Raw genomic sequence first — 14,281 nt, 5'->3', positions numbered from 1 at the left:
AGTGGAGAATCGGCAAGAGAGGTCCCATCAGCAGGGAGAACCTTTCAGTGTCAGGGAAAATCATGCACTTGAAGGCAGGGCACAAAGGCAGCCATGGAAGATGGTGAAACATGCTGTTGACAGGACAGGTAACTCAGCACATGTAAAGGGCCACCTACTGCACCTGAGATCAGTTAAAGGTTGTCATCACTGAAAGGCGACACCGAAGACAGAAAAAGGAAGACTGATGGGAGCACTGACAAAAGCACCTTTGCATGTGGTGGTAAAACTATACAAGAAAGGAGCCTGACCTGGTGACTGCTCTGTAAAGCCTACAGCCACGCGTTCGGCCTCCAGCTGCTGTTCTGCAGCAGAGCCCTGCAGCCAGAGCCAGCGCTGGGCAACCCCTGCAGCCACAGCTGCCTTCCCCAGGCGCAGCAATGCAGGGTTGCACAGCCCTCTCCAGAGCATGAGCCTGAACACAAGAAGCTTTTTAGGGCTCCAGGGCTTTTTCCAATCCTTGATCTCTTGTCACAAATGACTGTTGAAGCAATTCCTGACTATCTGCAGTTACAGTCTGCAATACTGTCCTTCCAAATAAGAGTTTGCAGATTTCATTGAGTTAATTTAACCTGTAGGCTCATTTAAATTGGTAATATACATAATCTCTTTTTAATATTCATCATCCTTTTCTTAAGTGGTTAACACCAAGTACTTCTAAAGAAAATAGAAGAAACCTTCCTAATCCTTGCTAGTTAAAAATTTCCAAAAATCATAAAATATAAGGCTTAATATCTCTTTCTAAATTTACTATATTTCAGATGTTAGGCATATTTAAATATTAAATATTAAATAACAGATCTTCAAATATTATTTCTTTCCTATATTTTTGATCTCTTTTCCAGTCTTGCCTAGTGTTCAACCTTCATGACATACTACAGCAATACTAGTAGTAATGCTGTAGCACAAGAGTCTAAAGAAATAAGTGGGGCAAAGCCTGTAGGGAGATGAAATAGCTTTCATTAGACAAACCAATACTAAGTATGTAATGAATGAAAAAATATTTTCTTTGCCTCACTTTTGATTTTGCTAGCTGTTTTCACTCTGTGCCCTGGGCTGTTGGGTGGTTAAATGAGAAGCACCCCCTGCTTCCTCTACACCCCTCTGTATTTCAGGTTAATTTAAAAAAAAACCCAACTTGCTTATATGTCTCTTTTCTAGAGTGAACAGTCCCAGATTTTATGGATTTCCTTTGCCCTGAGCCCTTTCTTTTTCTGGGAGGGACTGGTCTTTTTGCACAGTATCATAAGTGAAAAATCAGTGATGGTCTGTAAATTGGTAATACCACAGTTTATTTTATGGCCCTTCACTTCAGTCTTTCTGTATTACAACAGCTTGGTCACTTCTTGCCTGACAACTTATGTTTGTGCAACTGCCCATAGGGATCCCTCAGTCACTTCCATGAGTTAATTGAAAGCAGTTCTGTAAGATAAATAAATACTTTAACTATTATGCTTCTAAACATGAATCATTTTGTCAGGGTGAAATATAAGTAAATTCTTCTAAAGGATTAATTCAGATACATTTTTTTAATCTGTGCAATTTTTTCCCCTTTCTGTTTTCTTCATGTCCAAATCATCAGCAGATACATTAAACACTGGACCAAAACCAGAACCTTGCTACACCCTGCTGTTTATCTTCTGTATCAATGAGCATTTACAAGGAATAAGAAAATAAAAATAAACCAAAGGGCAGGAGAAGAACTAGATTATTTTCACTGTTCTTCAAGCACAATTAACTACACCACATTCCAGTGCCAAACAGGTGCTACTTACGTTGTTCCTTCTTAATATAATAATTGCCATTTTTCTTACATGTATTTTCCAGATCAAAATAAATAAATGTTGACATCTAAATTTTCACTTTTTATCTAAGAGGAGCAGAACACTTAGTTGTGGGGAAGGGAAGGGAAGGGAAGGGAAGGGAAGGGAAGGGAAGGGAAGGGAAGGGAAGGGAAGGGAAGGGAAGGGAAGGGAAGGGAAGGGAAGGGAAGGGAAGGGAAGGGAAGGGAAGGGAAGGGAAGGGAAGGGAAGGGAAGGGAAGGAAGGGAAGGGAAGGGAAGGGAAGGGAAGGGAAGGGAGGGAAGGGAAGGGAAGGGAAGGGAAGGGAAGGGAAGGGAAGGGAAGGGAAGGGAAGGGAAGGGAAGGGAGGGAAGGGAAGGGAAGGGAAGGAAGGGAAGGGAAGGGAAGGGAAGGGAAGGGAAGGGAAGGGAAGGGAAGGGAAGGGAAGGGAAGGGAAGGGAGGGAGGGGAAGGGAGGGAAGGGAAGGGAAGGGAAGGGAAGGGAAGGGAAGGGAAGGGGAAGGGAAGGGAAGGGAAGGGAAGGGAAGGGAAGGGAAGGGAAGGGAAGGGAAGGGAAGGGAAGGGAAGGGAAGGGAAGGGAAGGGAAGGGAAGGGAAGGGAAGGGAAGGGAAGGGAAGGGAAGGGAAGGGAAGGGAAGGGAAGGGAAGGGAAGGGAGGGACGGGAAGGGAAGGGAAGGGAAGGGAAGGAAGGGAAGGGAAGGGAAGGGAAGGGAAGGGAAGGGAAGGAAGGAAGGGAAGGGAAGGGAAGGGAAGGGAAGGGAAGGGAAGGAAGGGAAGGGAAGGGAAGGGAAGGGAAGGGAAGGGAAGGGAAGGGAAGGGAAGGGAAGGAAGGGAAGGGAAGGGAAGGGAAGGGAAGGGAAGGGAAGGGAAGGGAAGGGAAGGGAAGGGAAGGGAAGGGAAGGGAAGGGAAGGGAAGGGAAGGGAAGAAAAAAAATTTCAGAATTTACAATTTATAAAGCTGCTACACTTTAGTAATAATTAAAGCTATACAATAACGATCAGAAATTTAATATGCCACGTCATCGTGTAATTATCATTCTAAGCTTTTGCTACTATTTCAGCCTTTACCTGCAAGTAGCTAGATATATATGATTCTCTGTAACTTCATTTTTTGAGCATATTATTATGAAATTATCTGTGTCTTTCATTAATCTTTAAGGTAACATTTAATCATTGTTTTATCTCTATCAATATAACACAAAAGAAGAAATATCCCATTTTCTCTAACAAGAACAAAATTAAAAATCAATTTCTAAGCCATTCCATTTTGAAAAGCAATGAGACTATCATTTTGAATTATATAACAAATCATTTCATGTTTTAGAGCACACAATAGTCAAGGGTCATGCGTTTACTAAATTCAACTCAGTTTTCCAATGCAGCTCATATTTTGTTTGTCCTGACTTTACTATCTCCATCTTCATTGTAGTAAGTATGAAAATATACAAAGACCTGATGCTTCTTGCAGTGGTTTGTATTTCTGAGCAGTGATGTTCCCTTCTGTGGTCTAACATCTCATTTGACCCTTCGGTGGGTTAGTTGCCCTCCAAGAATCAGCCTCAGTTCAAATTACTGAGCACACTGGTGCTGACTACCAGACACCCCTCTGTGAGGTCTTTTTCCATGGGGGATGCTCCTCCATAGCTTTCTTTCTCCCCCACCGCCACACCCTGAGCCATACAGTGCGGCACTGGGGCTCTGACTATGCTGCCAGAGCACCACACAGCCAAATGTCCCAAGTGCTCTGCAAATACCTGCAAACTTTTGCTTTAGAGGTGAAAATATAACATGAGAAATTAAGATCATAGGTATTTTATAAATGGGTAACCTAAGGGCATGGAGACTAAGTCACTTTCCAAGGGCCATGCGTATGCAAAGCCAGAAATAACAATAGAATAAATTCTGTTTAATAAATTTAATTATATTTCATAGAATCGCACCAAGTAGATTTTCCTTTTCCCACTATTCGGTAGTCTTTAACAAATCCTTAACTGAAATAAATTACAGTGACCTTCCTGAAACCATTGAAGCTGTCCCTGTTTCCAGAAAGAGAAAACTGGCTGGTTCATTTTCAGATTCACCTTTTCTCTCCTTGCCAAAAGAAATGAACCTCAAAACTTTTTCATGTGTGGGATCCCTGAGGATATGGTATTAAGCTTGGCTGGTACTGAAATTTGGAGTGGGACAACCATCTGCTTTACAAGATTTCAGGCAAGACCTGTTGGTTTTAACATACCTTGGTGGGACTTTTTTGCTTCAGTCTGCTGTTGAGATAGGAAAATGCAGGTAGCCTGACCTCCTTTTCTACACTTCCCTCATGCAAACAGTAAGCTTTTAGACATGCCAACAATTGTGAAAGAGTTGAGCATGATTTTATCTGAAATGATGTAGCAGTCCCCTCTTGTTGCTCACCTTTGTCACGTGCAGTGTGTGAAATACCTAATGGGTAAGCAGTGACTCAAAGAGCCCGTAGCAGCCACCAAGCTGTTCAATCAGTTTGGATTTGGAAATACTGAACCAGAGTCAGATAGACGTACAAAGAGCCTGTAAGCATAGTTACATGACTATAAACTTGGTATGAGAGGACACTGAGCAAAACAGAACAGATGACAAAGGCACGATTTGCTTGCTGTTAATGATGCCTCTGCAACATCACAGGCTATCTCTAAGCTATATTTTCCACTCATTGCTGGCTTGCAAAACTTTTAATGGAACAAGTTTTTCTGGCAGAAGGACACTGATTTTTATCTTTAATGAGCAGCCTCTCTATCATTTAGCTTCAGGAAACGGCTTCCTGGTTGTAAGCTACTTGAGAGTACTGACAGCCAGTCAACTTCAAAAGCAGCCAGGAGAAACTTTCTTGCTAATTTGGGGAAGGAATTAAAAAATGCTGAAAGGTGCAGATGATGTTGTTATGGAGCAGGAGGACTCTGCTTCCCAACATGGAGAAATTACAAGTTGGGATATCAATGACATCAAACTTCCCCAGGTATGTGTCTGTGTCTTAGAAATTTATTCGGTTCTACGGGTTGTCTCTGCTTTACTAACGAGCTTAAATGCTTCCTCAGTTACCTATGCCTCATTGCCTTTATTATCTTTGCCATCTCGAGGTATAGGACAGTGTTCTACTGAAAAGCTAGAAAATATTGAGCAAATATTGAATTTTCTATGCATTTTTGCTTAAACATATTATTGAAAGAGCTACTGATACATGAAAACCAGCAATGTTACAGATACATGAAAACCAGCAATGTTACAGATGTGTTGCCTTTCTAGTCCACTGTGGTGGATGAGGTGCAGAGAAAGTAGGGGGAAAAAATTATCTCTTGCTGTGGGTGCTCAGAAATGTCCAGGACTTGCTTTTTGCCCTGTGTAGTGCTTTATGAGAAGTTAGCACAGCACCTGCGACTGCCTTGCAATTCTGGGTCCTCAGCCTTGCTGTAGATGGGGTCCAGGCATTTAATTTTCACATACGTTACGTAGGGACTATAGATAGCTCTATTGCACAGAATCCCATGGGCTGGCTTTCCACAGGGGGCAACACTCCTTTCATGAGAACCTAGAAAAAGGCTGCTTGTGTTTGCAGAGATTTGCAGAGGCAGAATGGTGGTCTTTCCCTCCCCCAGTCCTTTTCTAGTCCTCGTATCTAAAAATTTCCATCATGCTCTCCACTGAGAGCCCACAGCACACTGCATGCCAACATCATCTCCCCGTCCCTCACCTCAGCATGTTTGTGTTAGATTCCTCCTGCTTCGGTCCCTCAGGGTCCAGCTCTGCCTTTCACCTCCCAACCCTGTCTTCTTATCTGATCCCAGTCTCTTCCCTACTGTGCCACTGCTGTTTGCCCAAAGCCTCCATGTCTCAGGCTGCCTCCTTCCCTGCCCTCCACTCCAAGGTCACCTTCACTTGCATTTCAGCCTGGAGGCTCCCTTCACACTCTTCCCTATACTATCCAATGGCTCCTGTGGGAGCACAGGAGTTCTCTTCTCAGTTGATGTTCTTGCTGCTGTAATGGCTCTCAGTGGCTGGGATCAGCAATTTCAAGGAAATTCCTACTATGTGTTTGTATTCCTGTAAGATCTTTTCTCTCAGAACTACCAGCAGTTCAGTAAGGTGCTTTACAGTTTATTACATTTTACTGTGATGGCTGTACCCAATGAGATGATGTGTGTTTGGTCCTCTTTTCTTTTTCCCATCAAATTTTATTTTTATGTATTTATTATTCCTTACAGTGTTGTTCTTGGGGTTTTTTTTGCTTAGTCCATAGTAGTGAAAATAAAACCTGATCATGTTGTCAGGTTTCTTTGTTTTGGACTTCAGAAAAATCACCGTGGAAATCTTTCATGGCAGTTACACCAAAACAAATGAAAGTCCAGAACTAAAGACCTACAAATGAGGGCACAATCTTAGTCTGATTCAGTATTTGCCCATTTTCCAGATAGCTGAGCCAAATAAGCTGAATGATTCAATGTAATGCTGCTGTGAATAGCCTGAAAGGCAAAGCAATCTCTCTGCCATGAAAGATAACTGAAGTCAGGCAGGCAGTGACCGCTGCCTGCAAGGAAACTATCTGCTATTTCATGTCAGGCACCCCACCTTCCCCTCCCAGGGAGGTGCTGCACCAAGCTGGACCCATGGATGAGTGAGAACAACCTCCTGGCCAGGCTTTCCTGATGCTTTGGGGCTCATGGGGAGCCATGGGGAGCTGTGATTTTTCTGCTACCTCTCCACTGCTCCCTCGTGCCAACCAGCATCATCTGCTGAGGTGCTGGAGTCACCCAGGATAGAGGACAGACACCCAGCAGAGGACCAGGTCTGCTGGGCTCTTGCACAAGCTCTTCTCTCCCCCAGCCTAAAACATGGCTTGCTTTGGTATCTCCACAGGATGTAAGACAAATAGACTGGTTTCAAGAATGGCCAGATTCCTACATAAAACGTATCTATAGCTCAGAGGATAAAAATGCTCAGAAGCATCACAGCAGCTGGGCAATGAGAAACACCAACAACCACAACTCTCGCATCTTAAAAAAGTCCTGCCTTGGGGTGGTAGTCTGCGGCAATGACTGCTCGACTTTGGATGGGAGAAAGATCTACCTAAGACCAGCCATATGTGATAAAGCTAGGCAAAAACAACAGCGTGAGTATGAACATGGCTGCTCATTATATGGCAGTTCATAAGTGAGCACAACATAAAAGAAATCAAAGTAGAGGATACCCTTTGCATTATCCAACCTTCCCACTGTCATTATACGCAAGTGCAACACTTGATTTTGGAAAAATGCATTTTGCATTTCTTACTGCTGTTGGGGAAGGAGTTGTTCACTTGTTTGTTTTCTTCTATTTTTTTTTTTTTAAATTCTCTGTTTCTGATGGTTAGAGATTGATTCTCAGCCATCTCAAGCCCATGAGTGAGGCTACTAAGGAAGCTGTGCAGTACTGGCAGCTTTCTGTTGACCTGAGTGTTGGCTTCACTACTGCACATGCCCAAGAGTAATTCAAGAGGCAGGTCTTGCAGGAAAGAATTTGCTTATAAACTATGATGGCTGGGAAATAGGCCTTATAGTCATGTCACCAGAGCAAGACAATGCAAATAAAGAACATGAGCTGGACACACATTTTTAACGAGACCATTCCAAACAATTGTTGATTGCTCAGTAGAGCTAGCACATACTGATTTCTGGATCTGATTAACATTTTGGCTAAAGAAAGGTATTACTCAAGAACTCACTGAGGTCAGAATTATGTCCTCTAGAAAAATCAGAGAACACATGACATTCAAGACACTGCAAAGTTAAAAACTACTAAAACTAACCATGATAATAATAATTGATAAAATGATAATAAAGCTATAATATAAATAATTTTTGCCAGTTACATTTAATAATGGAACAAAATAAAGGCAATTATTAGTTTGCTTATATTGATTTTTGCTTATGTTTGAAAGTTTCTTGCATAGTTTTTCTCAGTGTAGTTTCTGACCCCCAAACCAGAAGTGGCAATCTACCACCAACGAACCCTTGTATCACATAGGACTCATCTGTTCGGTGGTGTATAGAAAATATTTCCACCATCTTTGCTCTAGGAAAATGCTGCCCAAACTGCAATGGACCCCTGCAGCTCCTTTCCTGCCGAGGCCATGGTGGTTACCCAGTTACCAACTTCTGGAGGCATGAAGGCCAATTCATATTTTTTCAGGTTGGTATAAAATTACCGTACATTATTCAATTTAATATTAAAGACTGTTTTAAAAGATTGATTAAGGAGATTTTTTGTCCCAACAAATAAGGGTCATTGAATATGACAAGGTCAAATGACTGTAAGGAGAAAAATTTTCACAATGAGTGGGCAAGGTCCTAAGCAACCTGATCTAACTCTGAAGTTAGTCCTGCCGGGTCCTGTTGAGCTAGACCTCCAGAGGTGCCTTCCAACCTAAATTAGCCTATGCTACTATGATTTTACAGCGTATTATATTTTTCATTTAGGCTCCCTTGGAAACCTGTTGATTTTGAAGCACTTTGCTTCATGTACATAGGAACCAACGAATCCTCAGAAAGTCAGAAACACTATGTTATCTCAGCCTCTTCTCCAAGGTACTACAAATAAGCATGAGGCGTTCTTAGAGCAGGAAATGGTGGTACCCAAGGGACTGTCTATGGAAAATTCCATCTGTGCATTATATGTAACTGTATCTGGAAAACAGTGTATGTAAGTATTTAAATAATGGTCACTATTTCTGGACACTATAGTCCTAATTTAGTACCATAACCACTGAACTGTCTCCTGCTTTCCAGTCTTTCACTTATGCATAGGTTAAATAAAATTAATTCTTTGTGGAACCTAATGGAAGTTAATGTTCTGATAAACATGTCTAAAGTGTGAGAAGAATGGAAATGACTACAGGGACACTGTAGCCAGGCTGCAGAAGACCTTGTAGCTTCAACTGGGGCTCTAGTGTGGGGAGTCTCTTTTGCACATAAATGTGGTGCACTGGTTTTATGATTTCAGAGAATTTCTACCCCATCACACTTCATCTGAGATATGTTTGTTACCTGAGCTCACATTAAATAGGTCTTATTAAATAAAAAGCATTACATCAGGCCATGTGTGGTTTTGGCCTGTGCTACAAATTCTGCTCCCTTAAGATTAATAACAAGGTTGTTTCTAACATATCATAATTTATTTCAAAAGTCCAAAGGAGCTCATGACCATCCACGTCCAGAAACAAAAATAGAAGCAGAAGCAAGAAGATCAGTCCAAAAAGCACAGACAGCTTTTTCTCCATCTTATCCAAGATTAAAAAGAATCCAGGAGACTGAGGTAACTTTTATTACAGGTCAATTAAACTGTGGGGTCAGTGATCCATGGTTCCAGGCACGGTGGAAGCTGTCTGAGCTTTGGGTCTGGGTGGGAACAGGCTTCACATCTCTGCATTCTGCTTCCCTGTGATTGGGCCAAGGAGCAGGGTTGTCCTGAGCACCCTGCTCTGCTCAGCACTGTTATCCACTGCCAGCACCCCCTGTCTGGAGCCTCTGACTACATCTATACTGGCAAACAAAGTAGGGCTGGAGGGCAGGCTCAGTCATGTCACTATTCACATGACCTCTGCGATGGATTTGGCCAGCGCTAACTCGTGCTCACAGACAAAGTGCCCTGGCACGGGTCAGGAGGACAGCATGTGCCAGGGACCATCCCCTGGCAGGATTTTGGACAAGGTCCCTTCACTGTACACAGCTGGCTTTGAACCTACCTGTGTCCCTACATGCCATCACACTACAAGCCACAGGCAATCAGAATCTCAAGCTGATGCTGTGGGAAATAGCCCTTGGTGGGGTGCAGCACAGCCCTTGCAACATTTCACTTCAGGTCCAGAGGCTGCCCAAAGCCAGGATGTAGTGTGGACACTGCCAGGGCATACCTTTTGGTCTGTGTTACCAACATCAGCCCTTGGCCTCATTTTATTTAGCAGCATGGACATAGCTTTAAAGCTCCAGCTCTTTCCTTTTTTAAGTGCCAGAGTTGCCTTTACAAAATTTCCTACAAGTTCTGTTTTAGTGCTGCTCCAGAAATTGAATTATTTACACAGAAATCTGGGAATAAAGTGATTAGATATTTAGCCTAATCAGTATTGACATTGAAGGAAAATATTAGAAGGCTTTAATTTGATTTAACTCATAGTATTGATTGCACCACCCCATGAGAAAATTGTAACAAATGAACACTTGAAAACTGCGAAATACTTTTGGCAATAATTGAACTCAGGAGGAATATTCATGTATGTGTGTATGCGCATACACACACACACTGTATACTATATATATGTATGTATAGAATACAATATATAACATTACCTATATAATATTATATACTGTGTATAGTATCCTAAACAAAACAAACTCATCATTAACAAGGCAAATCCAGAAATCCTTACTCCTTCTTCCTCCAGTCCCCCAGCATTTACTTAAGAAAACCTAATTACTTTAGTACCAGGTCTGGATTGTTTTATTCTCAGACTTAATGTCCATCAAGGAGAGAGATGCTTTCCTGCATGAAAGCTGCCCCTGAGCAGGATTTGGCCACCTGCAGACCATCAAGGGCTGTGAGGGCACCCTCAGGTGCAGGAGGCACTGCCCCATCCTTGAAAAGACAGCAGGTTGTTGTGTTTTTTTCACATTGACATGTGTCCCAAGGTCCTCCACTGATATGGAGGAGGTGCCACAGAAAAGTGAAGGCATCCTCCACCTCTGTTCATCCCCCATGGGCTTTGCCAGGGTTGATAAGGGGAAGGTGTATCACCTCTGCCTGGTGTGCCCTGCTTGCTCTTGGGGTCTCCAGGAGGGGTTTGAAGGCAGAAGAGTGCTTTGAAGTACTTACAGAAACACTGATGTTAAAACATCAGCTCTGCTGGGTGTGGAAACACTTGTGAAAGCATCTACAGAGATCCTGTGGACTGCTGCGTGCCTGATGGAGGGAACTGGGTAGGGCAGTGAGGGTTTTTCCAGTGATCTTCCTTGCAAAGGCTGTGTCGCATGCAACTGTACACCACCAATCTTCACATGCAGTTTGTCTTTTGATGTGCATCCTCCCCAGCTTGGTGTTTGGGATAGTAATCAGTGTCCGTCAGCTACAGAGAAAAGGGATAATTGGGCTGGGTGGGGACAGAGCTCTTAAATGGGCCACATAGGGAAGCAGGGGGATCCAGTAGCCCAAGAAGTAGATTAAAAAAGTGAACAGAGGAAGTTAAACCCATTTGAATGGAATATGAGTTTAGGAGTTGCAGCTATTTCTACTGGAAATACTCAGGAGGACACTAAAAAAAAGAGCTTAGGAGTCACTTTTACGAAGACACACTGACTTAGGATGGGACAGTCAGACAGTATAGGATGGACTGATGGTGTCCTCTTGACACAAGTGCCTGGGAACATGAGCATAAGAAAAAGCAGTTGAGCCACTGTGTAAATCTCTAACAAATACAGAAATAATGATTTTCATACCACTGGTTTAATTCTGTCCCCATGAACACTAAAATAGTCTTCACTTAGGAAATGTTACTGAGCCACATGGCTTTTTTCTTTTATACCTGAGCCTACTGGTCTTACTGAGGTCAAGTTCCCTCTAGACATGTCCTTCCTACACCACCTTCCCGGTGTTTTCACTTCAAATTGTGTGGGAGTAGGAACAGATCAAAGATGTGATAAATATCTGCTTGTAGAGCCTGCTCTTCAGCTGGTCTCATTCGGTGCAGCTGGAGTGACACCATTCACCCTCAGCAGGCTTTCCAGTTCATGGCTCACCAGGAGGTTTTTCCTGGGAATCGTAGTTGTGTTTTGAAAGACCAGCTATGATACAACTAACTCAGGAGTCTGATTTGGCACATGGAACCCATGTCAGTGAACCTGTAAAAAGTCTTCTGAAAAGATTCCATTTTAATATGCTTACAAGAGACCAGGGAGGAGAAGTTTAGAAACATGTATGAACCCAAAATAGAGCAAGTGATACATAGGAAGTTTTCTTTAATGGTGTCAGCGGGCCTTTAGCTGAAGGTGGGCTGGGTCCTACATCAGGCTGTTGGAATTTCTTCTCATGTGGTGAACAGCTGAAAGGAGCTTTGCTACTCTGGCAGTCAGCAAAATCACTATAATTAAATGCATGCAAAAGCAGAATTACAAAGAAGACAGACCTGTAAGTATTCATCAGAAATGGTAACACAGAATGAGTGTCCTGAAAGGAAGTGAAGCTTGCAAAATTATAATCTAATAATTAGGGCAGTTAAAGGAGTTGTGAAATATCTAGAACAAAAGACCCAGAAGAATAATTCTTGTGTGCTCCTCCCTCGCTGAATAAAATTTCTGTTTGTGGGGTAAAAAAAGTAAAGGTAGGAAAATTTATGAATTAGAAATAGGGGTCTTCAAAAACTGAAGCATAATATTATGATAGTGAAAAAAAGACTTTAAAACAATCAGTTCAAAAAAATCATACTTAACTTTTCCAAACTCCATAGGGTAAAAAAAAATAATAATCTGTGGTGTCAAATGTATTAGCATAATTTCGTTTTCAGGTGCTTCTTCAGTATATGCTGGCAGTGGACCCCGAGGGCTATGAATGTGAGGTCTAACAATTCTCTCAGCGTAGAACAGGATTTGGGCAAAAACTGCTGAAACAAACCCAGACCCGCCATCTGGGAGCCCTGTTTGGTTTGCCCCTAGAGCCCACCGGCACTGCCCTACAGGGAGGCTCTACTACGGTGTCTGCTTCATTACTGGTATTAATTGAATGCATTCACGAGGTGTCATACAGGACAGTGTTTATTTCATGCTGCTAGAGAACATCTTGTTTTACTAAACCACACCTTGCTTTCCCAAGTCTCTGACAGGTGCAATGCCGACGCAGAAGGCTTTGCCTTTGCTCCTTTCCAAGCCAGACGCTTACATGCTACCCGCTAATTTCAGGGGATATTTAAGCAAAAGCTCCCGGGAGCCCATGCTGGACAGCTGCTGCGGGCGGCCGCCATACCCAGGGGCAGCTGGGGAGGACGGGGGCTCCGGAGAGGCGTCGACCTGGAGCAGGAGCCCAGCCTTTGGGAGGACCCCCAGCGCCGGGAGGCCTGGCCGTGGCCCTGCCATCCCGCTCTGTGCAGCCCCTTCCCCCCAGCACTGCGCCCACCCCGGCACCCAGCACGTCCTGCCCGTGACAAAGAGTAGCCATCACCCCTTCAGGCCTAGTGCTGGCCCTTTTGGGGATGAATCCTGTGAGGAGAACCCCCCGCTGGCCCACAGCAGCAGCGGCCTCCCTCTGCCGCCCTACCCCGCGCCTGAGGGAAGCCCCTGCCCCAGGGCCAGCGGGGCACCACACCACCGCCCCTTCTGGGCACCTGCAAGGGGAAGTGGAGGAGAAGGGGGCGAGGGAGGGTGCTGTATGGGTCTCAGCCACTGCAACGATGACACGGCTTTTAACCTGTACCCATTATGGTGACCAGGTTTAAATGTCTGCTCTCCCCTCTCCTCTGGCAACGGACACAATTCTCCATCCCTGTTGCAGCGTGGATGTGAAACTGCTACCCAGCCGATCCCCTCTTTAGCTCCTTTTGCAGGCCTCAGGAGAGGCTTTCATACTTGAAGACACGTCTTTGTTTATTTTTAACTGTTACATTTTCCCCCGCTACTTCATTGACCTAATAAAAGGTATCAGCTCTTCTTACAGACTACCTCGCTGCCATTCTGGTTTGGTAGCATTTCAATCCCCCTTGATACTCAGTTTGTTCAAGCCTGTGAGACTGTGGAAAGTGCAGGTGGATGACCTCAAGGACAGCAGCTGTTGTGTGCTATCCTCTGCACTCTTCCAGCTTCTTCAGGCAGTGATCTAAATCCCTCCACTGCACCAGCCCTGTGAACGTATGGTATGGAATCATCACAGAACAGTTTGGGTTGGAGGGGACCTTCAAAAATTATTTAGCCCAACCGCTCTGCCACAGGCAGGGTCATCCTTCACTAGACCAGGTTGCTCAAAGCCCCATTCAACCTTACTTTGAACACTTCCACGGATGGGGCATCCACAGCTTCTCTGGGCAACCTATTTCACTGTCTCACAACCCCTGTAAAATAATTTCCTCCTTAAGTCCAATTTAAATCTACCCTCTCAATTTAAAACCCTTGAACCTTGTCCTATCACTACAGGCCATAGTAAAAACTTGTTGTCTTTCTTACATTGAAAGGCTGCAATAAGGTCTCCCTGGAGTCTTCCCTTCACAGGCTGAACAACCCCAACCCTTTCTTCATGGGAAGTGTTACAGTCCCCAGCCACCTTCATGGCCCTCCTCTGGGCCCACTCCAACAGGTCCATGTCTTCCCTGTGCTGGGAGCCCCAGGGCTGGACCCAGTACTCCAGGTGGCATCTCACCAGAGCAGAGTAGAAGGGCAGAATCACCTCCCTTGACACGCTGGCCAC

The 14,281-nt window shown here is 44.0% G+C and overlaps 1 protein-coding gene across 1 annotated transcript; it reads left to right on the top strand.

Moving 5' to 3' along the window:
• Positions 1 to 4,727: 4,727 nt before the first annotated feature.
• On the top strand, positions 4,728 to 13,684 carry GCM1 (glial cells missing transcription factor 1). The gene is made up of 5 exons (XM_037392537.1): positions 4,728 to 4,829; positions 6,725 to 6,977; positions 7,923 to 8,035; positions 9,029 to 9,157; positions 12,701 to 13,684. The coding sequence occupies exons 1-5, from the start codon at positions 4,728 to 4,730 to the stop codon at positions 13,307 to 13,309; spliced, it is 1,206 nt and encodes a 401-aa protein (XP_037248434.1). The 3' UTR covers positions 13,310 to 13,684.
• The last annotated feature ends 597 nt before the right edge of the window (positions 13,685 to 14,281 follow it).

This window comes from Falco rusticolus, chromosome 6 (genome assembly GCF_015220075.1).
Source record: "Falco rusticolus isolate bFalRus1 chromosome 6, bFalRus1.pri, whole genome shotgun sequence".
NCBI classification, from domain to species: Eukaryota; Metazoa; Chordata; class Aves; order Falconiformes; family Falconidae; genus Falco; species Falco rusticolus.
This window is presented reverse-complemented; position numbering and strand designations above follow the sequence as displayed.